General features: G+C 38.8%; 1 protein-coding gene across 42 annotated transcripts in view; it reads left to right on the top strand.

Annotated features, from left to right (window-relative positions):
* Positions 1–27,609, top strand: part of nrxn3 (neurexin 3) — a 1,581,531-nt gene that overhangs the window by 1,427,750 nt on the left and 126,172 nt on the right. For 26 of the 42 annotated variants that reach the window (XR_010002008.1, XM_062967899.1, XM_062967952.1 and 23 more), the window contains one exon: positions 18,998–19,082. Coding sequence is in view for 40 of the 42 variants with exons in the window: in XM_062967899.1 (XP_062823969.1) it covers positions 18,998–19,082 (85 nt within the window). In the remaining 2 variants the exon portion in view is untranslated. The remainder of the gene's footprint in view (positions 1–18,997; positions 19,083–27,609) is intronic. The other 16 variants (XR_010002009.1, XM_062967917.1, XM_062967959.1 and 13 more) reach the window with 1 other exon arrangement.

Genomic DNA, 27,609 nt, shown 5'->3' on the forward strand with positions numbered 1-27,609 from the left:
GTCAAAATATGCAAGATGACACTGGAAATAATCCTCATGCCATTAGTCACCAATAGGATTTTTTAAAAGATCATATTTCCCCTTCACACACTATATTTTCTAAGATCCAGGACAGAGCTTGGAGAAGTTACTGGGGGAGATCTTATAGCCAAAAATCATTCACATAACAGTTGCCTATATGAGCAAACCTTGTATGTTCCTAGACATGGCATCAATAATGACCATGGAATTAGGAGGTGGATGCTCTGAGATACCTAGTCCTTAAATGCCTGCTTTTTTTGAATGGAGGATTGATTCTCCAAGCCATCCCTTCCAGAGATCCTTTGTTTTGAGGACACTCCCCTCCCTAAACTAGACATTCAAGAACTAGACATCTCAAACCTGCTGACTCTTTTTGTTGCCACTGTTGCTGCCCGTTTCTCGATTTCCTCACCACTTCAAGGATTTTTTGCTCTTTGGATTCTACCACCATTTTTTCCTTTGTCTTTGGCATAGCCACAGGAGAGGAGGAATAGAATCTCAGCTTTAGGACTTTATTGCATCAACCCGCTATTCCACCACAGTCACATTAACATGTATTGTGGACACATACTGGGTTGAGCATAATTGATAGTACACCTTTCTTCATTACCACAATTGCACTGATTTGCCCATCTGTAATCCTGCAGTTTTCCTTCTGCATCCCCTTGCAATCTTATCTTTCTGTAATTCTAGCATTTAAAAACAAAAAAGCAAATATAAACATAAAACGTGAAATAGCAGGAAAACAGTAATTTTTCCCCGGGGGGAATGGGGAGTGAGATAGAATCCCACCGCCTGCCACCACTTTGCTGCTGGCACAGAAGTGGAAAGGGACCTATCATATGAAAGTAGGTGACAGTAATATAGCAGGATTGGGAGGGATTGGTGAGTTTTATCCATTAATAGCCAAGGCAGGAAATCATTTGGGAAAACTGGTAGTTGAATCCCCCAACCAGTATTACCATACAAAACAGTAAAAATTCCAAAGTCTGTTCCAATCTGAGGATCACAGAGCTTGCTCACACTTTTGAGCATTAATTAACCTGAATATATATTTTTTGTGCTCCATATCTCTCTCGTTTTTATGTGTGTGTGTGTTTAATATGTTGATGAGGATGTGATCTATAAAGATATTAAAGACTAGTTTTACATGTAAATGTGCCTCTGGCATACAAAGATACTTAAGAAGGATTTATTCTGCATTTAAAGGTGTTTGGAGACCCACCTTGGATGCTAATATGTCTGCCCTCAGAGTACAGGTATTTAAACACCATTTCCCATGAGCGTGTTAATGTGTGCAGAGAAAGCAAATGGAATGCAAGAAAGGAATGATGAACTGTGCTAACAGTACATTATTCTACTTAAGATTTAAGCCTGGGGAAAAAAGCTTAGAGCATACTGGTGAATATTTTTAGCTAAATATTTATCTATTGGACTCCAATGTATTCCTAAATACTATTTTTTTTAAAAGGCAGTTCAAAGAACATTTATTAAAAGCCAATAATCTTTTGTCACCGCATAAATGCATCTCTTGCTACATAAGCTTTAAATAAATCATTCTTAGAAATGGGTACCATCTTTCTGCTTTGGATATTTCTTCTCCAGTTCTCCAGACTATGAACATCTCCACATGGCAATGTCGGGCAATTCCAATGCTTTATTTAATAATGACCCTTAATGCTGGATACTGCTTGAAACTGCATAACAAGTGGGAGGCAAAATGCTATATACATGTTAGAGATCACTTCACAGAATGTGAAATGTGGCCATGTCTGAAAGAGGTCATGGAACCTCTCTATTAATGAAGTCCTACTCACATATTCTATAGTGTAGTTTTGAAACCCTATAGTTTTGCGAGTATTCAGAGAATTGTAAGGTAAGCCTGAATAATTTGCAACTCACCAAGCCTAAACTCTTCTCTACATCTATAACGGACAGAAATGGTAGAAAATTGAGGCAGTAGAAAGGACTCAATTGTTTTAGAGTGTTTGACTGCATTTTACATTTTATTGCCCCCTCTCCCCCAGCATAATAAATTATTGTAAGAAGAAAACAAACAAACCAAAGTGAATAGTTTTGGCCTAATTCTCTTCTTGCTGTGTTAGGCTTTTACTCTCATGGATTTTCTTTGTGTAGAAAGGTTTTCTGAGCTTGATTCCACACCAACCATGTAATTGGATAAATGTTCTTAGTATAGAATTGTGGCTTATTTCTTTGGTTCACCCACATAGTTGGAAGTTATTGTTACAATCCTCCAGGATCAGATTGTGATTGTACAAGTCTAGATGGGAAGAAGTACAGTTCAAATGGAGTGGAGTTTTAGGGTGGATTTTTTTCTTAATATTTTTTCCTTCTTCTTACTTTAGTTGGGACAGTAGGACATAGGATATAATTTCTTCTGTCGGACAAAGGAGGAATCATAGACTATTCAACTGTCCCAATTTTGCAGGACTAGTCCTGATCAATTTTCTGACATCTCTCATTTTCAGCTGCTTTTATAATGCCCATGTTGCTCTTTCCTCCACCACCCACTTTTTTCATTTCTTCTCACCTTATTTCAATGACTGGTTTCAAGAAACAGAAGTTGTTCATATTCAGTTAACTCAGCAATGCAAGGATGAAAGGGGGTGAGAAATGTCTTGCCCTTCCTAGTTTACTCAGGCAAAAGGAAATTATGCAGTCTCTCCTTGCTTCTGTGTTCTTCCTCATTAATAACATTTGACTTGTTGACTACACTCCCATGTTGCAAGCTTGGCCACACAAGTCCCTGTTTCCCTCTGTGATCTGTTGGACTGTATGCTATAGAACAAAGGTTCTCAAACTTTTTTGTTTCATGGACCCCTTTGCCAATCAGGTAAAAACCTCATACCCTTTATCAGAATGCAGTTGGAGATAATTTTATGACACTCAACATTGGCATGTCTTTAAATTACATTTTAGGATTGTTTAAAATTACGTTTTACAACTTTACTATAATTTTAATACAGTAGAGTCTTGCTTATCCAACATAAATGGGCCAGCAGAATGTTGGATAAGCAAAACTGTTGGGTAATAAGGAGAGATTAAGGAAAAGCCTATCAAACGTCAAATTACATTATGATTTTACAAATTAAGCACCAAAACGTCATGTTTTATAACAAGTCTGCCACTTGTTTGGGAGCATGGCTGCACTTGTGTTGTTGTATGTGTTAGCCCCTCTGCATCTTGCTACTTAGAGAAGCAACTGTGGGTCCAGGCAAGAGGCAGACTGCATTGGAAAATACAGAACGTTGGATGAGCAAAGGTTGGGTAAGGGAGACTCTACTGTACCTGATAACCTAAGATGGGGCAACCACTACCTCACACCCATCATAATTTCTAATTATGGATGAGCGTGAGTGATTTTTCAAGTTATGCAACAACCGAATTTGATATGAAATGAATATTACTGTAATTTTGTGCATATATACATGAGTGAAGGAAATACTAGATTTCAGAAAAGATAATAAGCTGATATTTTTCCCAATTTAATCGACAAACCCCCTGAAATCTTTCCATGGACCTCTAGCCTTTAAAAAAAAACAACCATGAAATGCATGAAGTCGCCATAGGTTGACAGGTGGCTTGAAGCCACGTACACACAAACACACACATACATACTAGCAATAGTTAACTCTTCATTACATGCAAACATGCCAAGACAGGAGGAGAGGAATTGTGCATGTGTAGGCAAGTACCAAGCTCATTTCTATCTCAGCTTATTAAATCATCCATATACATCCACTGTCTGCCTGCCTTGGAGGCCTTTCAAATGTTATTACTAAGAAAAGGCATATTATGTGTAGTCCTATAATCACAGCTCAGTTGTAGGAGGTGGAATGGTAGCAGGGAAAATAGAACCATCAGGGTTTTGTTGTTGTTTTTTTAAAGAAAATGGCACAAGAGGTTTTAATGAAGACACACGGGTGGAACACAGGTTGGATTGCATATGTGTTTCCTTTAATGCATGATCATTCAGATCTATAGATTTTGCTTCCTTTTAATTAGAAAATAGGATCGTCATGTTATTTTTTTAAAAAGGAAAATGGCACAAGTGGTATTAATGAAGACACGGAGTGGACATATGGGTTGGATTGCATATGTGTTTCCTTTAATGCATTATCATCTAAATCTGTAGGTTTTGCTTCCTTTTAATTCACCCATTAGAAGAAGAAGTAAATCGTCACAGGGCTTCCAAGCCTTAAAAGATTGTCATTAAAGCCACTGTGCTGTACTTCGTTATTTATTTCTCACCCTGAATGATCTAATCAATAAGAGAAGAAAATCAAAGGCAGCTCCCTCCCTTGAAGAGAGAAAAGATAAGTTAAATAAAGATGTCCAAAAGACTGGAGCAAAAGATGCCAGAAAAAAGACATATTGATTTCCAGAAAAGAAACAGATTGTAAATGAAAAATATTCTTCTGGCACAGTTATTAAATGAAGGGCTGACACAACAAGCAGAGAGGCTGTTTTCTTTTGCTGGGGGCTTTGTTCAGAATGGGCAGCTGATACTTCTTTGGCCAGCTGAGCCTTCTTTTGGAAATCCAGGCCATCGTTTTGGTAAGTGAGAGGCAGAAGTGCTGGGACTTCAGCTTTTTTCCTATTTGAAGATTTTAAGGATTAAGAATAAAGAGCAATCTCAGGGTCACAGGACCAGAAACTCTTGAATTTCTAGCGATGGAGCACATCTCCATTTGTGTTGCTAGTAATATACAGTAATCATAGAGGGACAAAAGTCTCATGTCCATGTCAATATTCCCATCTCAGCTTGGAAAAGTTACTTTTTTGCTTATTGCTGATAAAATTCCCTAGCCTGGATGGACATCTTCATCTCCATCTTCTGCCGCAAATTGAAGGAGCTCACTTTGGCATATATGAAGTTCTCCTCCATGTGTTTTTTACAAGAGCTGGAAGAAGTCTAGATTTCATATGCATTTATTGGAGAGCTTTCTTTGTGGCTTTTGGGTGAAAATCATGCTGATACTTTTTTAATGGCAGTTGGGGGACCCAGATGTCACAAAACTGGAATACATGGAATGTATGGAAACCATAACATAATAGGGCTTCCATAGAGCTGGCTGCTGTATTTCCTAAATGTGGCTTCCAGCAGACTTGTAGATGAGTTAGGTTGCTTTTCATGCTTCTTCTTGTGAAATGCCACATGGAATATGTGTGTATCAATTGCATCAAGACTGTTGAGCTCACAAAGCCCCAGTTCACTCATTTGATCAGTCAGGGGAATTGGGGAAAGACAGAGAGCAAGTCAACTGTTCTGCATGTTTCCCCATTCTAGGTAGGGAACAATCAAGCTCTAAATCACACCAAGAACTGCTAAGTGCCATTTGTAGACAAGAAGGAAAGCTGAAAGCCATATCTGGCTGCTAGTGTGTATGTGTGTTTGTGTGTGTGTTTGTCTGTATCTGTGTGCGTTAGAGGCACAGCCAGAGCATGCATGCATACTCAATAAACAAGCAATCTAGATTCCTAGAGATGTGTTTTTTATTTATTTATATAGCTCCTAAATAATATGTAATTTCTCCAGGCCAAGAAATAAATGGAAGGGATTTAGAAGGATTTGCTTATCAGCGGAACACCACGTAGCATTACATTCCTCCTGCTTTTGGGAAGGTACATTGAAGTTTAGTTTAAGCTGCTGTGGTTCAATACTCTTCTTTCCTCTGTCAGGGCACCTTGAACAACAGACAAATTAATCCTCCCCTTCTTTTTCTTCCCTTCCTTTTTGCAACCCCTTGTCTATTTAGATTCTCTTGCCCTTCCTGTTAAAATCAGAGGGAAATGTGGGGAGGGAGAGTAAGGGCAGTCTGAACTTCCTCGCCTCCTCTGCCCCACTTTTCCATGTTTTTTTTGTAAGGCCCAAAATCAACATTCTCCTGTAGTTAACTCAGAATGCGGTGTGGAAGCAGAGGGCTTTTATGTGAACAGCAGCAATGAACAACTGGTTCTGTGGAGCAATTGCATTTCCCAAAGGCTAATTTCATCTCGCAATGCGATTTACTTGGTACACCCAAACGAAGTGTAGAAATGAAGGCTAATTTATATCCCCCTTTTTAACTTGTATGGCTAGTTATTTCATCTCACGTCTGCTGTGGTAATGATTGAGTGGCTGATTTTGTTACAGTGGGTAGTCCCATTGTGCACCCCACTTAATGATATAATTTGGCAGTGAGTACAGCTTCCACTTTTATGTCCAACAGTGATCACATATGCAGGAAATCTAAGGGGTGGGAGGTTTTCTGAGAAAAGAGGCTTGGTTTCTTTGTTGTTGTTAACTATGGTTGATGTGGAGAATAAAGGGCATGCTGGTTAATAACTGGCTCCCAGTTAATCAGGATCCAGGGTTTATAAAAAGAATGGGTTCCCATGATTTCTTCCTTTAAGTGAAATCTGGATGGCAAGAACTCTCCTCATGGCTTTTTTTAGGGGATAGAGAAATAGGGAAAGTTCAATGCAGGATTAAGCAGCAAGTTAAATAACTCAAGATCAGGGCTTCAGTTTATGAGGGAGCTCAATTTTTTAAAAAGAAAAACACTTAAATTTTCAGTTTTGCTGTTAGATGCTGGCAGCTCCCATGAATTTTAACAGAGCTATCCAAGGTGCTGATTCCATTTTGGCCATAAGGCTCAGTACTGTGAATAGCTCTTCCAAAGCACAAATCAAAACACAGAACAGATTCACGATCTGATTGACATGGGAATCACCTGGTGCCACTAGTTTTATGTAACCGTTGAATGCATTTTGATTTGTTTGTTTTGGAAAGGTTGTGAGACTTCGTAAAATTTGCATCACTTAAGGCCTCAATATCGCTTAATCTAATCATTAGGATGGTTCTCTTTTTCTGTCTAGATCAGACCAGGGAGTCTCTCAGTCCAGCATCTTGTTTTCAACAGTGGCCATATGCAGATGGATTACAGCTTTCAGAATCACCCAGTCAGCATGGGAAACAGTCAGATCATTTCTTGAACTGCTGTAAAATGGCTGCTGACTGGCTCCAGAAGATCTCTTACACTCTGGAGAACAGATACACAGATAATGGGAAATAAATTGCATAAATATCCTCAGGCAAAACATAGGCCTCATTTTTCTTTAGTCTGAGCCATTAAATCATGAGAGTAAAAATGTGCCCATTCCCTTCGCATAATCTTTGAAGAGAGAAATAGCCTGGCTAAAGAAGGTTGATCATGTGGTTTTGGATTGCATGTTCCATCAGCCATACCAAGCTTTGGCAATAGTGAAAAGTGTTGTGAATTAATGTAACAGATAGTTGTTACATCTTTCTGTAACATATAGCTGCATTGATATTCCATGTGAGAAAGAAACAGGTAAGTAACAATTAAATTTCCAAAGTGCTTTTTGCACTATCTCTGGAACAGCAGGAAACAGGAATTCCACCTGGATGTGGTTAACAGCCACCTGAAAATTTAGTTTTGCAAGTTGGGTTACTCTGTTTTTCTTACAGTTGCCCTTGTTATAAGATGCAAAGGTCTTTTATATCTGACACATTTTTGACATCTGATAAATTGTTTATGAAGGAACTTTATTTGGGGGAGGGGCTGTTCTTTTTTCCCTTAATATTTTTCAAAAATTAATCCAGTTCTTTATTTAATGTGACAATCTGCTTAATTTTGTTCTAATATCATAAAATATTGTCCAACATCTTACACCATGTTTGCACACTCACATATTTCTAGAGTGGTCCAACGTACAAAACATTAAACTGAAAAATTATAACTTGAATTCAAATTACAAGAAAATAGATTCCATCTAGACATAAATAAGAACTTCTTTACTGTAATAACTGTTTAAGCATAGAATATACTGCCTCAGATGGTGGCAGACTCAGCTTCCTAGGAGAATTTTAAACACAGGTTGGATGAGCATCTTTCAGGAGTGTTTTAGCTGTGTATTTCTTCACAGCAGGGGTTGAACTAAATGAATATTGTGGCCCCTTCCAGCTCTAAGAGTTTGTGATCCTATTATTCTATGGTTGGACTGCACTACCCATCTGCTTATAATCAAAGTTGTGCAATCTACTGTGTATCTGTTAGTGTTCTCGTTTATTTTTCCATTGTTCAATGTATGTTGAATATATGTTGAAACACTGAAGGCTAATAGTTATGTATTATCCATGACTGCTCAAATGCCTTGTAATGGTTACATCATACAGAACTCTGCACAACCATGAAATCAATGTATTCATTGCACAATGATCCAAAAGGTATGACCAGAAAAAAAGGAGCATAGTAAACAGAGTCTGAATAACCATCTGTCAGGGATACTTTGATTGTGCTTTTCCTGTATGGCAGGGGGTTGGACTAGATGTCCCATGGAGTTGGTCTCCTCCAACTCTATTATTCAATGATTCTAAAGAGATGGTATTTTCTGAAATTATGTCGCAATCCACCCTAAGTCCTATTTTGAGAAGAAAAGACATTGTAATTAATAAATACGTTTTGCTTAGACAGAAAAGCTAGAAATATGCACCAGGAATAAATTAAATTATGGAGAGTGAACATCAAGATCTAAATCTAGATGTTTATTGGCAGTTCCAGCATTATTTATATTGTATTTCACATTTTAAACAACCTAATAACTGAAGTTCTCTGGGGTTCTCCAATTAAAAACATAAAAAAACGCATTAGTAGAATGAAAACATGATTTTAAAAGTAGCAACAGGGATTTAAAAACTGGGAAGATCTAAAACCACTAAAACAGCCCCTAAGATTCCTAGAGATATAGGGTTTTAGGCATATAACCTCTTCAGAACATTCCATAGATGGGATACCACCACTGAAAAAACCTTCTCTTGGATAGTCATCTTTTTGCCACATTCTGTGGGAATATCTGCAGAAGGACTTCTCAAGATGACCTCAAGGTCCTTGTACGACCTAAGTGGAATATGGATTCTTAGATGGATTTGAACTGGAACCCACAATCTTTTTATCAGAAAACAATTTAGATGATTGAATGGAGCAGAATTTCATGTGTGCAGTAATTTAGGAAAAAAACAATCTCCAGATGTCTAAGAGAATATAAGCCACTTAAAACATATTATAAATAAAAAGTAAGGCAGTCATCAAGAACATGCTGTGGCACAATTTGTCTGCTGGACTTTGGAGGGGAAGATATTTATAGGTCTCTCTCTTTTCATTCCCACTAAGAATGAGAACTCCATCATTCACTGGGTGGGTTATTTATAATTTCATAAAGCTGTTCCGCCAGTGAGGTTTATTTTATCTTGTGCTTAATGCCCATCAAATCATGGCACAGTGAGCAAATGCAGAAGTCGAAAGGGGATTGTTTTCAGTGGAAGATTTTGGAGATAGGCATTTTACGTGGAACAATGGGTCAAAGGATGTGACTTTAGAGCATAAATTATAAGTTTGGGCTCTTGGAGAGGGAGAAAAGGGATGTAGCTGTCCTGACCACATTTTGCCATGCAATCTAGACTTCTCCCTTGGTGGCCATGATGTATAGTAATGAACACAGATGTAGGTCCCTTACCAAACACAAGATTGATGAACTCCTTGGAGTGAATAATTAGAAGGTGGCGATTGCAGAAACAATAATTCATTAGAGGCAGTTTTTTGAATCTGGGGGAATTTGAAGGTAAATATGCTCATAAATCCTCAAGGTTAGATGCAGACTTCAAAGCTTTTTTCTCTTGTGCCGTTCTTTGATAGCAAGGCAATTTCAACAAAAACTATGGTGAAGCAGAGGGGCAATAATTTTAATAATGATATAAATGCAATAAAAGTTCTTTCAGAGGACAAACAAAGAGTCTACTATCTGGGGAGATATTTTATTGAAAGTTATTATACTACCTCCCTTTAGTTTTGAGACCATTAATACTATTCTAAACAATTCCAGTCCTGAGATGTTTTTTAAAAAGGTAAACACATATTTTATAACAAGACATGGTGAAAGATATTTTTTGTAGATGCTATGTTTTGTCTAATTGAATTACATTCCAGGTAAATATATTTTATTTTTATTTCTAATCATCCTTCGCAAATCCAAGATTTTTTTTCTTTATTGTAGAGTAATGAACATACCCAATGTAGAATAACTAACATATTTAATTGTATCAATTACTATGCTAGAAAAAGTTGTTTAGAACAATGATGATGATGATGATGATGATGATGATGATTTATTTATTTACAACATTTTTACCCCACCTTTCTCACCCAAGGGGACTCAAGGCGGCTTACAACAATTGGCAAAATTCAATGCCTAAAACAAAATTCAGTAAAAATCAAAAACATATTTAAAACTATTAACAATACTTAATAAGAACACATTGTACAAGCTTAAAAACATATAACTTAATTCCATTAGTCCAAAAACTTTGCACGTATACCTTTGTTCAGACCATGTCGAATATAATGCTTACTCATTAAATGTTTGCGCACAAAGCCATGTCGTTACGTTTTTCCTAAAGCCCAACAGAGCCAGGGCCTGCCGAATGTTACTGGGGAGAGTGTTCCACAGCTGAGGAGACACCACTGAGGAGGCCCTGAGGAGACACCACTGAGAAGGCCCTGTCCCTCGTTCCCATCTCCCCAGATGATCTTAAAGTTCTTAATGGTTCTTAATAGGAGATGATACGTTTGGACAGGTAATTTGGGCCAGAACCGTTTAGGGCTTTATAGGTCAGAACCAGCCCTTTGAATTGGGCTCAGTAGCATATTGGCAGCCAGTGAAGCTGGCATAACAGCAGAGTAGTACACTCCCTGTATACCGCCCCAGTTATCAGTCTGGCTGCCATCTGTTGTACTAATTGGAGCTTCCGGGCCGTCTTCAAAGGCAACCCCACATAGAGTGCGTTGCAGTAATCCAAACGGGATGTAACCAGAGCATGGACCACTGTGGCCAAGTCTGACTTCCCAAGGTACGGGCACAACTGGCACACAAGTCTTAATTGTGCAAATGCCCCCCTGGCCACCGCCAAGACCTGGGGTTCCAGGCTCAGCAATGAATCCAGGAGAACACCCAGACTGTGAACCTGTGTCTTCGGGGGAGTGTGACCCCATCCAATACAGGCTGTAACCCTGACTAGGAGGACCTCTGTCTTGTCTGGATTCAGTTTCAATTTGTTCACCCTCATCCAGTCTATTGCATCCCAAGGCAGCGTGAGCACTGGAAACCATGCAGAGACCAATAATGCTGCTGCTGCTGCTCAGTCGTTTAGTAGTCTCTGACTCTTCGTGATCTCATGGACCAGTCCACGCCAGAGCTTCCTGTCAGCCGTCACCGCCCCCAGTTCCTTCAAGGTCAGGCAAGACACTTCAAGGATACCATCCATCCATCTTGCCCTTGGTCGGCCTCTCTTCCTTTTTCCTTCCATTTTCCCCAGCATCGTGATCTTTTCCAAGCTTTCCTGTCTCCTCATGATGTGGCCAAAATACTTCAGCTTTACCTCTGATATCCTTCCCTCCAGTAAGCAGCCAGGCATTATTTCCTGGAGGATCGACTGGTTGGATCTTCTTGCATTCCAAGGCACTCTCAGGGTTTTCCTCCAACACCAGAGTTCAAAAGCGTCTATCTTCCTTCGCTCAGCCTTCCTTATGGTCCAGCTCTCGCATCCATAGGTTACTATGGGGAATACCATTGTTTTCACTATGTGGACCTTCGTTGCCAATGTGATGTCTCTGCTCTTCACTATTTTGTCAAGGTTGGCCATTGCTCTCCTCCCAAGATATAAATGTCTTCTGATTTCCTGGCTGCAGTCTGCAGAATAGAAATAATAGAAATAGTCCTTTATAATAAGGTATGAATTAGTCCAAAGGATTGAAGAGAAATGTCCAATATTATTGTCCAAAGTCCAGAAACCGAAACACGCTCAAAACTGTATGAAAGTTCTTGAGCGGGGAAAACAACAAGGAAGCAAGAGTAAATGACAAGGTCCAAAAAGCAAGGTTTAAAGAACAAGGTCCAAAGTCACTAGGTAACCTCGAATATCAAGGCAGGAACTATATGGAGTTAAACCCAATCTTGAATCAGGAACCAGGCAAGGAAGTTAATTTACTCCGGCTTCAATCGGGAGTTGTGGCTCGGCTTGGCTGTCAGGAACAGGAGGCTTGGCTCGGTGAAATCAGGGAACTGGAGTTGGTGAAGTGTTCTCAGAAAATGCTACGTTGACACTGCAAGATGTTTGCAGTGCAAGACACTTTTATGGAACCAAGATCAGATCCCAACAAAGGGAGACCCAACTCCCCAAAGATTCCCAAGGGAATCTTCTTATCCACAATCCCCTTGAGATACTAAGCGGCTACTCCTTCTAAGTTCCTGTTTCTCTGATCTCTGGTGGAAAAAAACTTCTTTCAGTTGAAGGGCACATTCTCTGGAGAATTCTGGACATCTGGTTCGGCCACGGGAGTAACATCTCCTGTATCTCTCCCAATTAAGGAAGCATCTGAATTAGCAACAGCCGGCAGCTGTAACCAAAAGGAGCTGGGAGAACTGGGCGAAGGGTCAAAATAAGCTTCATCCTGGTCAAAGTTCATTTCTGAATCAGGTTCAGAACCCAAAGGTGGCTGGGGTATAACACAGTCTGACACAGTGGTCAAGCACCAGTTCAGGACCTGGACAGCCTCCTTAGTGATAGGTGGGAAGGAGTGACAGAGCTGGACATCATCTGTGTACAGATGACATCAAACCCCGAAACTCTGGATGATCTCTCCCAGCGGCTTCATGTATATGTTGAACAACATGGGGATAGGATCGAACCCTGCAGGACCCCACAACACAATGGTTGTGGAGCTGAGCAGGTGTCCCCCAGTAACACCAGAAGGATACCGTGGTCGACGGTATCGAAGGCCGCTGAAAGGTCCTGCAGAACTAGCAGAGACACACTCCACCTATCCAGTTCCCATCGTAGATCATCTACTAAGGCAACCAAGGCTGTCTCGGTACCATGTCCCAGTCTAAAGCCAGACTGCACTGTATCTAGATAATCTGTGTCTTCCAAGAATGCCTGGAGTTGTGTGGCTACCACACGTTCCACAACCTTGCCCAAAAAGGGGAGATTGGAAATAGGCCGATAGTTGTCCAGTTGAGTGGGGTCCAGTGATGGCTTCTTCAACAGCGGTTTGATCACAGCCATTTTAGGCTCGCTAGAAGTTTGCCTTTCCAGAGGGAGGCTTTCACCACCACCTTCACCCACTCGGCCAATCCCCCCCTGTCTTCTCTCACCAGCCAGGATGGGCAGGGGTCTAGGATGCATGTGGTAGCCCTCACCTCTCCAAACACCTTGTCCACATCCTCAGGCTGCACCCAAATGAAAAGAATCCATCAAAATAGGACAAGCAGGTGCTTGTGTTACATCCTCGGAAGCTGCTGTTCATATGGTGTCAAAACCACAGCAGATCAAAGCGACTTTGTCCACAAAGAACCGAGCAAATGCTTCATAGCAGGCTGCCAGGTTGTCAGGAATCCTGTCCTGGGGCACAGGATTTAACAAACCTCTGACAACCCGAAACAGCTCTGCCGGACAGTTCTTTGTGGATGCAATATTAGCTGAAAAAGGGAATTCTTTGCAGCATCTATTGCTGCAGCATATGCCCTAAGATAGGACCATAGCCGTGTTCGGTTTGACTCACTTGGCCTTAAACACCACACACGCTCTAGTCCTCTCTTCTTTTACTTCATTGCTGCCAGCTCCTCGTTGAGCTAAGTAGCTGGTTTAGCTCGGGTACTCCAGAGGGGACATTCCAGAGCGATCGTGTCTATTGCCCTAGTCACTTCCCCTTTCCAGAGGGAGACCAGAGCATCAACAGAATCACCAACCGAGCTCTAGTCCTCTTCTAAGTAAATTTGGTATGGTATTCAAAATTCTGTATGGCCCCTTGAATTATAGGATTAGAGTTATTTGTCAAAGGATTCTCAATACCTTACAAACATATGTATCATAGGATTCTGTACTATGGAACCATAAGTGATATGAAACTATTATAACTATATAGCATGGCCAGAGGACAGGAGAGTTAAAATCAGTCTACCACCATTTGAACACTAGACAGGTAAGTTTGTCTTAAATGTAAATGGGGCATGGAGGTCAAATAATACTCATCCCAGACTGGACATAAATAACTTCATTGAAGTAGGATTTATACCCAACTTTTATATCTACAGATGTCCTCATCAGACAGGCTACTTTGCCCATCATATGGTTCTTATTCTCCCCTTTCAGCACAGAGCAAATCACACAACGCACAACCAGGCTCCATTCTGAAACAGCCATGGTAACATGGGAGGCTTCCCATGTTGCCTTAGGAACAATGGGGAGAAAGTTCTTGCTGTGGGATGGGGGTCAAGGTAAGGCGGGCGGTGTGGGGCATGGAGCAATGGGTTCTCCACACCCCCGCCAGGACCCCATGGATTCGCTATGATGCATGGCGAATCCACTAGTCCCACGTCTGATGGCCTGATAAATGCAATAGAGTTGGGGATGTGAGGGATTTTTTATCAATGTCTCATTTATGATCAAGACAGACAGCCTCAACAAAAAATCTCAGTTGCTGTAGGACTTCTCACCTCCACTACAGGTGTGATGTTGAGCAATTTTTTGTCATAAATGTTGCACTTTTCTCTTTGCAAAGATGCTTCTAGTATCTTTTTTCTCCATAGTGCTAAGCGCACATCTTTGATACAGTAGTTTGTGATGTGCACAGAATGGGAACAAGGGCTCAGCTTGCAAAATGTAACAATAAGTTTGCATTTGATTTGCTGCTTCTGCATCCTAAGGGCTTTGAATTGCTGAACTTTACATTTGACAGATTTTTTCACATGGATAAGGGGTTATTTGGTGTCATGTGCTGCTTTTGGAAAATTAAGGACTTTTCTTGGATAGGACCCAAACGTTAGGTCTAGGCTACAAGGGGTTGTCCATTATCTCAATTACTTTTTGTTTGTTGCCCAGTTAGGTACAGGACAGTGTGCCTTTTTGATGAGAGAGCTGTGTTTCTCAAATGAAGAATTGGATGTGACAATTTAGTGCTTTCTGCTAGCATGATAGCAGTTTTTACCTTTGCACATTCGCAGAAATGAATGAAATTTGGTTTTGCATTAGTAAAAATGGTCTCCATAATAGCAAAAAATAATTCTTTCTTTGGCATGTTCTCAATGTGCAAGGACAAAGGAGGTGATGAGTCTTTATCTCTGAAGGTTTTTAAGTAGAGTCTGGATGGCCATCTGTTGGCAGAGCTTTGACAGTGCTCCTGCATGGTAGAGGATTGGACTGAATGGCCCTTGTGGTCTCTTCCAACTCTATGATCCTATGATTCAACAAATGACATTCCTAGGCAGTGTGCAAGAACACCTAATGAAACGTTTTATTTTTTCTTTAAAAACTGCACAAAAGGGCACTACTAAAGGATTGCAAGTGGAAAATTACATTTAGGAAATGCTCCTTAGAAAAATCAACTTGCAAGTTAAATTGGCTGCTCCTCAACCCAGGGTCAAGGAAGGCAAGTAGCTTAGCTTCTTTTTTTAAAGCTCTGCCCAGTTACTTGGATTTCCTTATTTTAAAGTCAACATCATTTTCCAATCGCACATACACTCACCAAGATATTGAACTCCATCTCATCATTTCACATGTGATTGCACCATGCCTCCAACTGTCCTAATTTGGCAAGGACAGTCTCAGTTGCTCCTCTGTCATCTCACTTTTTCAACTTCTTTAAAAATGTCCCGGGTTCTCTCTCTTCCCACTTTTCACTTTTCTCACTTGCTTACTTGAATTTGTACAAACTGAGCTCAAAGCACAAAAGTAGTTTATACTCAGTTAACTCAGCAAAGATGATAGGAGAAAGGCGTATGAAAGCTTCCCCTTCAAAGTTGAGTCAGACAAAAACAAACTGCTGTTGCCTCTCCCAATTTGTGTTTTCTTCCTCATTGATATATTTTGTCATCTTGACCACACTATGATGCTGGTTGGCCCCACGGACCATAGTTAGCTTCAGGCTATGCTGTGTAAGAGACAGCTTCATGTACCTATGTATTTCCCTTGTAGCCACCTTTCACAATTTCTTTCTTGAAGGAAGACTAGTGAAGGAGGAATAGTGATGGATGATCAGAACCAGATTTTTGCATAGTTGAAGTGGGTAGCCTCTAAATATATAAATTCATCTCCCACATAGCAATGCTTTTGATTCTTCTTAAAACTGACACAGCTTAAGGCAGTGAGAACTGATGGCTTCCATGTCAGGAGGGTTAATTAAAAATTTAATTAAAACTTTAAAAGAGCTATCTAAGGCAATGCACTTATTGGAGAGATAGGGTTCAGTACTTTGCATACCTCATTTGAGGGTCAAAGTAACACCCAAAGTAAATTTACAACCCAATTGACATGGCTGCCATCATGCAGCAGTGACTTCAGGCTTGAGAATCTCTTCAGCTGCCCTTCTAATGTCTCAGCAGCTTTTCAATTGTAGCTTTAAGTACCACACATCCTACATCGCCCTCTGTGTAGTTCTTTCATGTTGTGCTAAACACCTAACTCACCAGGAAATATATTGTTTGTCTTTAAGTCCCATGAGTCTTGATTTTTACTCATGCTGGCTGAGCTGATAAGAAGTGAGGTGCTGATTAAAGTCTCATGTTGTATGTTTGCATATACAGTAGAGTCTCACTTATCCAACACTTGCTTATCCAACATTCTGGATTATCCAACGCATTTTTGTAGACAATGTTTTCAATACAAAATGATATTTTGGTACTAAATTCGTAAATACAGTAATAACTACATAGCATTACCATGAATTGAACTATTTTTTCTGTCAAATTTGTGGTATAACATGATTTTTTGGTGCTTAATTTGTGAAATCATAACCTGATTTGACGTTCAATAGGCTTTTTCTTAATCCCTCCTTATTATCCAACATATTCACTTATCCAACGTTCTGCCGGCCCTTTTATGTTGGATAAGTGAGACTCTACTGTAATTGAAAAGTGAATAGTTTTCTATGCACAATGTAGCTATCCAATTCAGTCCTGGCAGTGGAGACCAGGACGGTACTGAAACTGGCATTAAAAATCCACTGAAGTAAAATCCTCACATGCATTTCTTAGCTTTATGATTGTCACTTTTCATTCCAGTAATCAGAAAATACAAAAGCCTGTAGTGAAGGATAGAGGGAAAAAGTATCCTCCTGCACTGAATCCAAAGACTGGGGATCACTGTAAGCGGCTTCCAAAAATGGTTGGGTAAAGAGCAAGGCTGCCAGCTCCATCCAGCCATAACACAATGGATTCTCTGGAGCATATGATTCAGGAATTCTTATTACTGAGACCCCACAGCCCTATATGAGCAGCACCCTTTGTGCATGCAAGAGAGAAATAGCAAAGCAAAATGAATTTCATGTCAGACTTCTGTTGAGCTCATGTTGCTGAGGGCAGGGTAATTTTGTACTCTTGTGACTGAGCCATATAGTTTGAGTCCAGAGGCTTCCTGAGAAACTTCCTAATGGTCCCCATTAGTAATTCAACTGATTGCAACAATTACATGAAGGAGTTGCTGCTGGGGAGAGAAGCAATTACACTTCTCCTTAACACAGAGGTACATGCTGCTCGGTAATTAGAACAGCCACCAGAAAGCAGGGGAGAGGAGAAAACTACCAGCTAGAATGTGCAAAGAACATGTGCTGGGTCCATGGATGCTCTTGATATGTTCTTAGCTTTTTGGAGCTGACCTTGTTACCTGTGCCATTTACCTCCAGCTATTTCATTGATATGCCACTGAAATCTATCCTGATGCATTTAGTAGAGCTGTTTTATGAGAGGGGTATCAATAAGGGATGTTTTGTCTTGCCAATCGAACAGCGTGGCATATTTCCATACTGTCACTTTTCAAAATTCTATCCCGAAGGATTACCATATATACTTATGCATAAGATGACCTCATGTATAAAATAAGAGCAGGCTTGGGCTTTTGATATGACCCATGGATAAGTCAAGGACCATTCCATGAAGATAGGAAGGCACCAATACAACCTCAAGAAGCCAGCTTTACCTGGTTGGCAATACAGCTATTTTCCCACCTAGGCATTCAAAAAGCCCAGAAGCAATGCCACAGTAGAGAAAGTTCAGGTTTGGGGCTTTTTTAAGGTTCTCATGAGATGGGCTAAGCTCTTGCCTTTTGCCGTGGTTCCTTTTTTGATAACAGGTTACTGTACTCACATTGATTAGTCAATAAACCCACCCAGGTTTTATGGGTGATTTTTTTGCTTAAAATTTCTAAACTTATACATGGCTATACAGTAGCTATACAAAACTGTGTTCTTGCCACTGAGAAAATAGTATCCTCATCTGTGGATGTGAAACTTAGCTAGTTCTTATGTACAAGAATGAATATTTTCAAGGTTTCCCCCCACTGGTCAAGATTGGGGCATTTAAAAATAATTTTTCACACTTGATAGTTTTTGGTGAAAATGTTGTAAATCTTTGTATTTATGCACAGATAGCATGATTGTGTAAGAAAATCAATTTTGGTAGCAAAAACTTACAAAATTACCCACAAAAAGTGAAATGTCAAATCCCTCAGGGTGGTTGACAACATATTCGGACAAGAAAGAAAGGAGAAGGTTTGCAAATATTGGCCAAGATACTTCATCAGAAGTATAGCTAAAATATTAAAGCATTGGTTCATCTGCTCATTGGATACTTGAAAAGCAATTTAAAAGCCAACATTTCTGAGTGATAAGAGTTGTAGGATGCTGGAAGATGAGGCAACCAGTCTCCTCCTGCCAGCTAGTGATAGTGCAACAAAAAGTTGTGGCAATTGCAGTCCAAGTTTTTGAACCACTTGCGATGCTCCTCTGCTATTGTCTTTGTAGATACCACATTATGTTTTGATTGGGACCCTACTCCCAATTTGAGCTATTTTTCACATTATCTGATCACAATTTCTCTTCTTTTCTGTTCTTTTCTAAAATACCAGACAACGGATGACCTCGTTTCTTCAGCAGAATGTTCTAATGATGATGAAGATCTCATTGAATGTGAACAGAGTGTAGGTAAGCCAGGTCAGTCTTCTTTCTCACTTGCTTTTTCCCATTTGCAATAAACAATGTCTACATATATATATGTGTGTGAATGTATACATATATATGTACACTTATATATGTATATGTAATATAAGTATATATGTGTAGAATCGTATATATCCAGTATAAATGCATAAAACCAAGCATCCAATCCCATGGAGTTGGTGGGAGTAAAAAACAAATATTTCATCACTTTGGGAAGCCATCTTTGAATGAATCCAAACATTCTTCAACCACAGCCTGCTCAGTTTCTCTGAACCCTTGTGCTACACATTTGGATTGGTTTTTGAACTGGTACTGGTGTGAGGAGAAAAAAGGCAACGTGTGCATTATTTTTTATGAGTATGTTAAAAGTTCGGGCTACTATTCCTCTAAACGTCTACCTAATGTCACATCTATTATTTAATCCTTTTTGACGGATGTGAAAATGTGACGTAGATGTTCCATTTGTCCATGGGATTTGGAATGTAGTTAACATGGCTGTGGATTCACACTATTGTGATTCTCTTTTTTCTTGAGCAATTTGAGAAGAACCAAAGCGTAATTAGTTCAAAACAAATACCAAGCTGTGCCATGTTACCTGCAACAATGATGCTTCAAAATGTATCCACTGAACAGTCAATACTGATTGTCGCAATCTGAAATGGACTCAATTTCTCTTTTCAAGGCTAGATACATTTTGATGATTTGATGGCTTTCTTCCTGGTAGGATAGATATGACAGTGTAATATCCAGCAGGCAACTGCAGTCTGTTTCATTTTCAACTGATTTTTCCAAGTCTTTCTTTTCTTTCTATTTATTTATTTAATTCCAAAGCTTGCTGTGAGTTAAGCATTTATATAATAGAGAACAGAATTTCATCGAATTTCTGTGTACATTGTAAAAATTGAGTTTTCTGAGAATCTATCCTTAAAAGTGAAACACATAAACAATCCAATTTCTTTTTGTTTTGTTATTCTATTTTTATTTTAAAAAAACAAAAACAAAGGGGGCCTTTTTGTTAACTTTTGCTTTAAAACCCCAAACATTAGTTTGTTGTGTTCTCAATTTTCTGAAGCATTTCAGATTAATACAATAATAATAATAAAAGTCAACCAAGGCTAGTGCTTTCACATTTCTCTTCCACAACTCATATTCTGCTTGCATTTTGAGGGTAGGACTTGCTCTGAGAGTAACAAGAACTATTGTGGCATCGCTTATAGCTATGAAGCTCCATGATCAAGCAGACGCAACATAGTATTATGGATCAAAGAACATGTTGATGCACCATTGGATACAAACAATGCAGACTAGACTCTCTTTTTTCATGTTCTTATGGCTCTCTTCCATCTTGTGTTCATGAAGCTAAAATCTTGCCCTATTCTAGCACTGATGATAAAATCAAAGCAATTCTGTGTTAATGACACTTAATAATAATATATTTTATTTTAGCTGCCTCTCCTAACAGCTCAAATCAGGGTACAACAGGGTCAAAACATATGAACATAAATTACATACAACAAAATACATAGATAATAACACACCATTATAAACACATACAAAAATCAGCATATTGCAGTAATATAATGCAAATTAAAAATTCATGATTCAAAGTTGATTGGGTAGGCCTGCTGTAAAAGATAGCTTTTTAATTTTATCTTAAAATTCTGACAGCTCATTCATCTCTTCCATCAGGCCATTCCACAGTCACGGGAAGGCTGATGAAAAGGTCTTTTGGGTGACAGTTGCCAGTCGGGTTCTAGCTGGTTGGAGTAAGTGTCCTCCAGAGGACCTCAGCTTTCTAAGAGGTGGATTGTGCAGGAGAAGGCAATCCTGTGGGTAATCAGGACCCAAACCATGTAGGACATTGAAAAGTCAAAACCAACACTTTGTACTTTGCCCAGAAACCAACTGGCAACCAGTTGAGTGACTTTAATATGGGTATAATATGCTCACTCCTAGATTTTCCTGTAACCAAACTAGCTGCCATGTTTTCAACTAACTGAAGATTCTGAATTTGTTACATACTTAACCCAATGTACAGCACTATATTCATTATATTTATTTGCATGTTTTAATGTCAGATAGGAGAAAGGTGCAACAATGACTTCTGATAACAGATTGGAAGCTACCACTGATCCAGAATGGATACTCATTTTAGGCCTCAAAAAGTTTACAAATGGACTTTATAAAAGGTTAGAATACCGGTTTGATATTCTAAATAGCAGTTAGGGAATCATTGATTTAAATTCCACTGCTAATCTTTTAGGGCCTCATTAAACTCTCCCTTCTTTCTGATTGCCAAGAAATTTGCATTAAAACATGAGTCCTTCTCTCCCCTTTATCAATCTGCTCCTCTTATCCACTACCTGCAGAGATATTGCAAAGGCAATATCACATAGCTATGTCCCTGGTGATGAATTAGAGTGGCACAGAACCTTGAGATACTGTATCAATGAATGAATCATGCTGCTACCAAAGAGAGAAACACCTGTTCCATAAAGGTGTAGATTGGAAGCATGAGGGCTGTGCCATAGCACCATAATAAATGTTAATGGAGGTCATACATCCTGCCAAACCTGGTTCTTCCTTTTGTTTCCAATGTAATCTTTGGCTTATCAAGTTTCTCTTCTATGCCTTTTCTTTGAGGCATTCTGTGAACTCATCAAACTACCTTCTTTGCTTTCATAGATTAAAAGATAGAATAAATGTTTAGCACGGGCAAAGCCCAAACTCAGAACGTGACATTTCCAGTTAAAAGATCTAAGCTATCAGGACATATTGCAAAGTGAATACACATCTGACCGAGACTCTTAAAAGTGGTTATCACACAGAATAAACAGTATTATATGTGAAAGACATTGGGCAGCCTAGTAATATAAGGTTGTCTTCGAACTGGTGCTTTTCGGTTATGTTGGATGACCATAGCCAGCACAGGTACAACAGTCATATTGACTAGGAGTTTTTGGGGAATTTTAGTACAACACACCTGGTGAACATCAGGCTGATGTGTTGTATTCTTTCATCTTTGTTATTGTAAGCTGAACTTTTGTCAATTTTGCTAACACATTATACAATTATTGAACTGTGATCATGTCCCCATGGAAGCTGCTTACTATGGAAACAGCAAATCATGGATAATGCCCTATTGAAATTAATGGCTTCTGCCAAAGGTAACCATAAGCTCACATTGGCAGACTTAGCAAATTCATAGAGTGGTATCCTTACTGTCTAGGAATTTGCTGGATCCTCCAGGGCGATTTTTACAGTAACTTCCAGCAGTAGCTTCTCATAAATTGCCAAAAGGACCTAGAAAAATCCTAGAGAGGACATATTTTGCCAGATGCAGGTACTAGTCCTTTGAGTGCTGAAATCATACTGTACTAATAAAGGATTGAATCCTAAGGCAATCCCCAAGTAAGGTAGCCCCACGAAAATGAATCAGAGTTGTTAGTCACCAGCAATACATGTGTCATTTATTTCAGTGGGTCTGCTCTATGTGGGATTAAGATTGGATTTAGCTATGGATATTTTTTTTTCACCTTTCATCATTTTTTTCCCAATAATGGCCCAGTGCAGCCATCCTTGATCATTATATTACAACATAGTGGACATGAATAGGATTGCCTATGATGGGAATAGTGGCCATATGTCTCCTTCCAGTTCCAAGTGATATGATACATTCAAGGTTCTTATACATTGCCCAATTATAGTGCTGTGATTCCATGTTAACTACCATGGCAACATCCTATGGAACCTTAGGTTAGTTATTATTTTTCAGTGAAGAGTTCTAGCATCTCCCCAAATGAGAAGCTCCAAGATTCCACTGGATGTTCCCAAGATAGCTAAAGTAGAGTCATGGTGCTTCAGTTGTGTACTGTGAAAGGTCCCCAGAAGACTTGCAATCAATCTTCCATTGGCTTCTTTGCCCCTCGACTCTCTCTGATTTGCAATTAAACTAAAAGGCTTTCTCTCTCTTCATCAATCTGCTTCTTTTATCCATTGTCCTAAGACAGACTTTTAACAACTAGGAGATAGGAAAGCAGTTATCTCTTAAGACAACACACATACACTGTGTTAAATTTCATCTCTGTAGAAGCATGGTATTCCGTTTTTAATTTTGCTCTAAGCAAAATTAAGTGAGAAATGCACCATTTTGCATTGTTGAAGCACAAAGTTGCAAACCTCACTGAAAGTTTCTATTGTAATTTCACAACACTCCCCTACTTTTAAGGTGATCTTTAAGGTGGAATAGATTTGCACATATAGGGGGGCATGTTAGAACTAATCCAGGATTCTATGTTATTAAGATTGTACCCATTATATAGGATATATCAGTTAAAACACCCCAAACCTCTCTTTAAAAATAGTCCTAAGACCAGACAAATAGTTTTAAAAACATTCACAGCAGATGCCTCTCATTTTAAACTACAAAGGACAAGTGAAATAGCATAGTCATCACTACTTGCTAGAAACTCAGAGGAGATTAAACCAGCCTGACCTCTTTTAAATGGGTTCCATAATTTGGGTACTGCTACAGAGAAAGCTGGGTGCTTCCACAGAGCAAGTGAACTTCCCAAGTCTGTTCAGTGATGCTCACAAAAAAAATCACCTATCTCTCATACCATATAAGTATACAAGGATGGGTCATCTGGACCCGTCTGCACAGTGACACAGATCTTCCTACGAGCACCAATTCTTGCATTCATTGCAATGCATGAAGCACCTCCACACAATATTCAAATTTGTTTCTTTCACTGAACGTGAAGTTTTTTTTGGGAAGGAAGGAACAAAAGGTGAATTGGAATAGAATCAGCATGTGCACACAGAACCTCCGAGCCCTCTTTGGGACATACTCAGATTAAACATAGCTAATTGGAAAATTAGTTAAAGCTATAGCCTTGCATGCCTACTGTGAACAGCAAGAGAACAGGAAAATCTTTTAACATCATATTAGTTATGAGCTATGGCTTTTGAGCCTTCTTCATGCCCCCTAGCTTTATAGATAGTTTGTGTGTGCCAACTCTAGTTTTATTACCTGAGCAGAATTCTTCCCTGCATTTTCCCCCAGAATAAAAATGTCAGTATATTTTATTCTGCCAAGAACTTTGATAAGGTGAAGCTGACACTACTGAATAAAGCCAGAAGGCTTTTCTTAACAGACATCCACATACAGTAGTGCTCTGTTGAAATAAAGAGATTGAGAGGGTATCACATTAAAACATGCCAGCATTTCGTGTGTGGCATTCCCTACTTTATCTCTGTGGGTATGGAGGTGAAGGAAAGTACGCACCATATGAAAAGATCTTTCAATATGTCAAGAAATAACCATTGTCTGAGTAACATCAAGATCATGTCTCAACCAAGAAGAACAGATATCATCAAAAACAGAACCTGGAAAACTTAATGTTTGGACTGCAAGTCCTACTATGCCCAAAGAGTGAGAGATAGTAGTTGTAGTTGCAGACAATGAGGTACAGTTTGGTCATTGCACAGATGCCAATTAATTCTAACCTTAACTTAAAAATTAAGTTAAAAAACTTAAAATTGACTTAAAAATTGCAAAATGCACAATACTGAAGAAAATTCAAAGCAGTACTGGGGAACGTTAAATATTTGCTGCTGTTTGCATGGATTTATGACACCTGTGTCTTGCTTCTTTAAAAAAAGTGAAAACTGGAAAGAAGGAAGACTGACTATTTTGATCGATCTTGTCTAGCATAACATAGACATTCTTTAGGGAGTTGTTCAGATTTTCTTTTTAAGTTCTGCATTGCTTTCTTCAAATGTTCAGTGGTGCTTTTTAGATACAGGCATCATACATGTTCCACCTTCAAAATTTATCAAAGTTCAAACCAAGAATGAAACTTGTAGAATAGAACACCAAAGACAAAGCTATGTTGCTATAAAGGCTGTTTGATGGAACTTCCTGGCTATATGTGCTTTTTCATTTCCACAAGAAAAACAAAAGAGCAAGTTTTACTTTTTGTTCATGCAGATGGTGACTAGGGTTTCTTTTATTTTAATTTGTATTTTTAATTGTTTTTAATGTATTGACCCCCTCTCTCTCTAAGCCCCAAAAGCCCATCTCAAGGATTTGATATCTATATGTACAATACATATATACATAACTATGTATACATATATTTATGTGTGTATGTATTTCTGTTGCCAAAGGATATAAAACCAATTTTAGAAATAGCCTTCATCATCCAGTCACATGTTTACACAGAAATTCATGCCCTCATCTAATCTTGTCATCCACGAATGAGGAGAGATGCATGATAAAGTCATTTCTCAATGTACAAAGCATGTTAAGTTTTATATTTTGATGTTATGCTGACTTTTAAAAATGAATGTTTTCATTCACCAGTTATCCTTGGGGAGGGCTGGGGCAGGAATTTTTTTTTAAAAAAAATATACAAGCATATCTATCAATGGTCAGCCTAGTGCACATATAGATAGATATGCTCATGGTATATATTTGGAGAATGTTTTCTGTCGTTTCACCTCATCTTGTGCCGCATGAATTTTTGGTAGTTGATAATTCCTTTATTATTATTATTATTATTATTATTATTATTATTATTATTATTATCATCATCATTATTATTATTATTTTGATCATAGTGGTACCATATTGCCATTTTTCTGTTGATTTGAAATCCATTACTATACTTTTTTTTCAAAATTTATTTCTGGAGTAACTCCAATGAAATAATCATTCTGTCAACTTGAGAGATAAATAGATCTGCAATCAAACAAAGGCAACAAAATCTTTTCTTGCCATCCAAATGATTCCAAATTGCTATATTGAAATAATTTCACCTAAGAAAGTTGTGTGCAAAAGAATGAAGATTCTTGCTCCACCTTCTTTCATTTTATTCTGCCTCTCCCTTTCCTTCTCCCTTCTTTTGTATTTCTTCTGTGGAGTGCCTTCTTCTCTCTTCACTTCTTTGTAGATATATTTTGCATTTTAAAAAGTAAGGAAAAAAGTACAAGAAGACCATCCCTCTAAAAACCCTCCCCAAGATCCCAGCAAATTCCCCACCTACAAATTGTTGATGGCATAAAAAGAATTTTATTGCGCGTGCAGAATATCTGTTGTATTTATTTTATTTCTTTTGGGGTCAGTGCAAGAGCATTTCTGTGGCATGCCGTAGCTGTTAGCTGACACAACTAACCATTTATGGCCTCCATTGACTAATGCATGGATTTTGGTCACGCCATCTTGTTTCATCGAAGTGATGCATTCAGGCTAAGCCAACAATTCTATAGCATAATTTTGCAGGGAGGGGGAGAATATTTCTTTACTTCTGAAAAAAATTAGCTTTATATTACTGAGATTTATATATATATATATTTAATTTGTGCAAATACCATTGGCTACTTCCGCAGCCCCAATGTTTATATTTATTTACATTTTTGCTGATTTTTAATATATATATATATATATATATATATATATATATATATATGTTTGATTTCCCCCTCCCCTCCTGAATCCCCCCAGGTAGCAATCTTACATCTTGTCTGTGTCCATCTGTCATGTTAATGTGTCTTGAAATCCATTGTTTCTAGTGCTGTTGTGTGATTCTGTTCTCTGTTTGTAAGGTGTTCTAATTCCTCCCCCTCTCTCACTTCCTCAGTCCTCTTACCTACTCTTCCCCTTTCAATCTCCCTCAAAGAAATTCCACAAAGGGGCAAAAACATTTAGATGCATCTGTAATACTGCTGCTCCAATTGTATAGAGAAATGTCTGGAAACCACTTCTAAATGGCTTGTAGCAAGAAATTCTCTGCTTCAGCTATACTGTTTCTTATTTTAAAATGTAGTAACTGTATGGGAAGGCAGCAAGGTTCAAACTTCTTTTCAGTGGAAATCATAGGACAACTGAGTGTGTTTTAGTACAATTTGAATGTACCTTTAATCAAAGAATCTCAGAGATCTTTTGGTTATTCCAGTAATGAGGTTCAGATTTTCGTAAGTGTTGTGTATATAGTATGATTGCTATAAGGTTAAACCAAGGGCCACCACTGAGTTTCAGATGCCTTAAAAGCTTATTTGTTTGGTTGTAGATTGATATGATAGAGACTCTAGTCTACGTTTTACACAGGCAGATCACCTATTGAGCTGTGAAGAACATATTTAATTTGAGGTGTATTATTTTGGAAAACGACTTTAGTAACAAACAATAGTACAAGAGTAGTACTGTAATACTAGTATTAGCATCTTTGGAGGTAGCTGGTGTTCGATGGTATATTTGAAAATTGTGGGGCCAGGAGCTTTTAATTTTTGTTTTTTTGTTTTTTCTGGGTTTTGGAATATCAGTATTTGCACACACCTGTCAGAAATTTGATGGGATAAAGGGAAGAGGGAATAAAATTCTTTTTTCTGTGATTTGACTTGCACAAAGCCTCTGTGAAAATTTCCCCTATATTTAACAGAGAGCCATACTGTTGTGCTGAGCTTCTCATGGCTGGCCACCATGACACCTGGGGGCTCTGAGTGGTTGCTCAGAGCTTGT

This window comes from Anolis carolinensis, chromosome 1, assembly GCF_035594765.1.
Source record: "Anolis carolinensis isolate JA03-04 chromosome 1, rAnoCar3.1.pri, whole genome shotgun sequence".
NCBI lineage: Eukaryota > Metazoa > Chordata > Lepidosauria > Squamata > Dactyloidae > Anolis > Anolis carolinensis.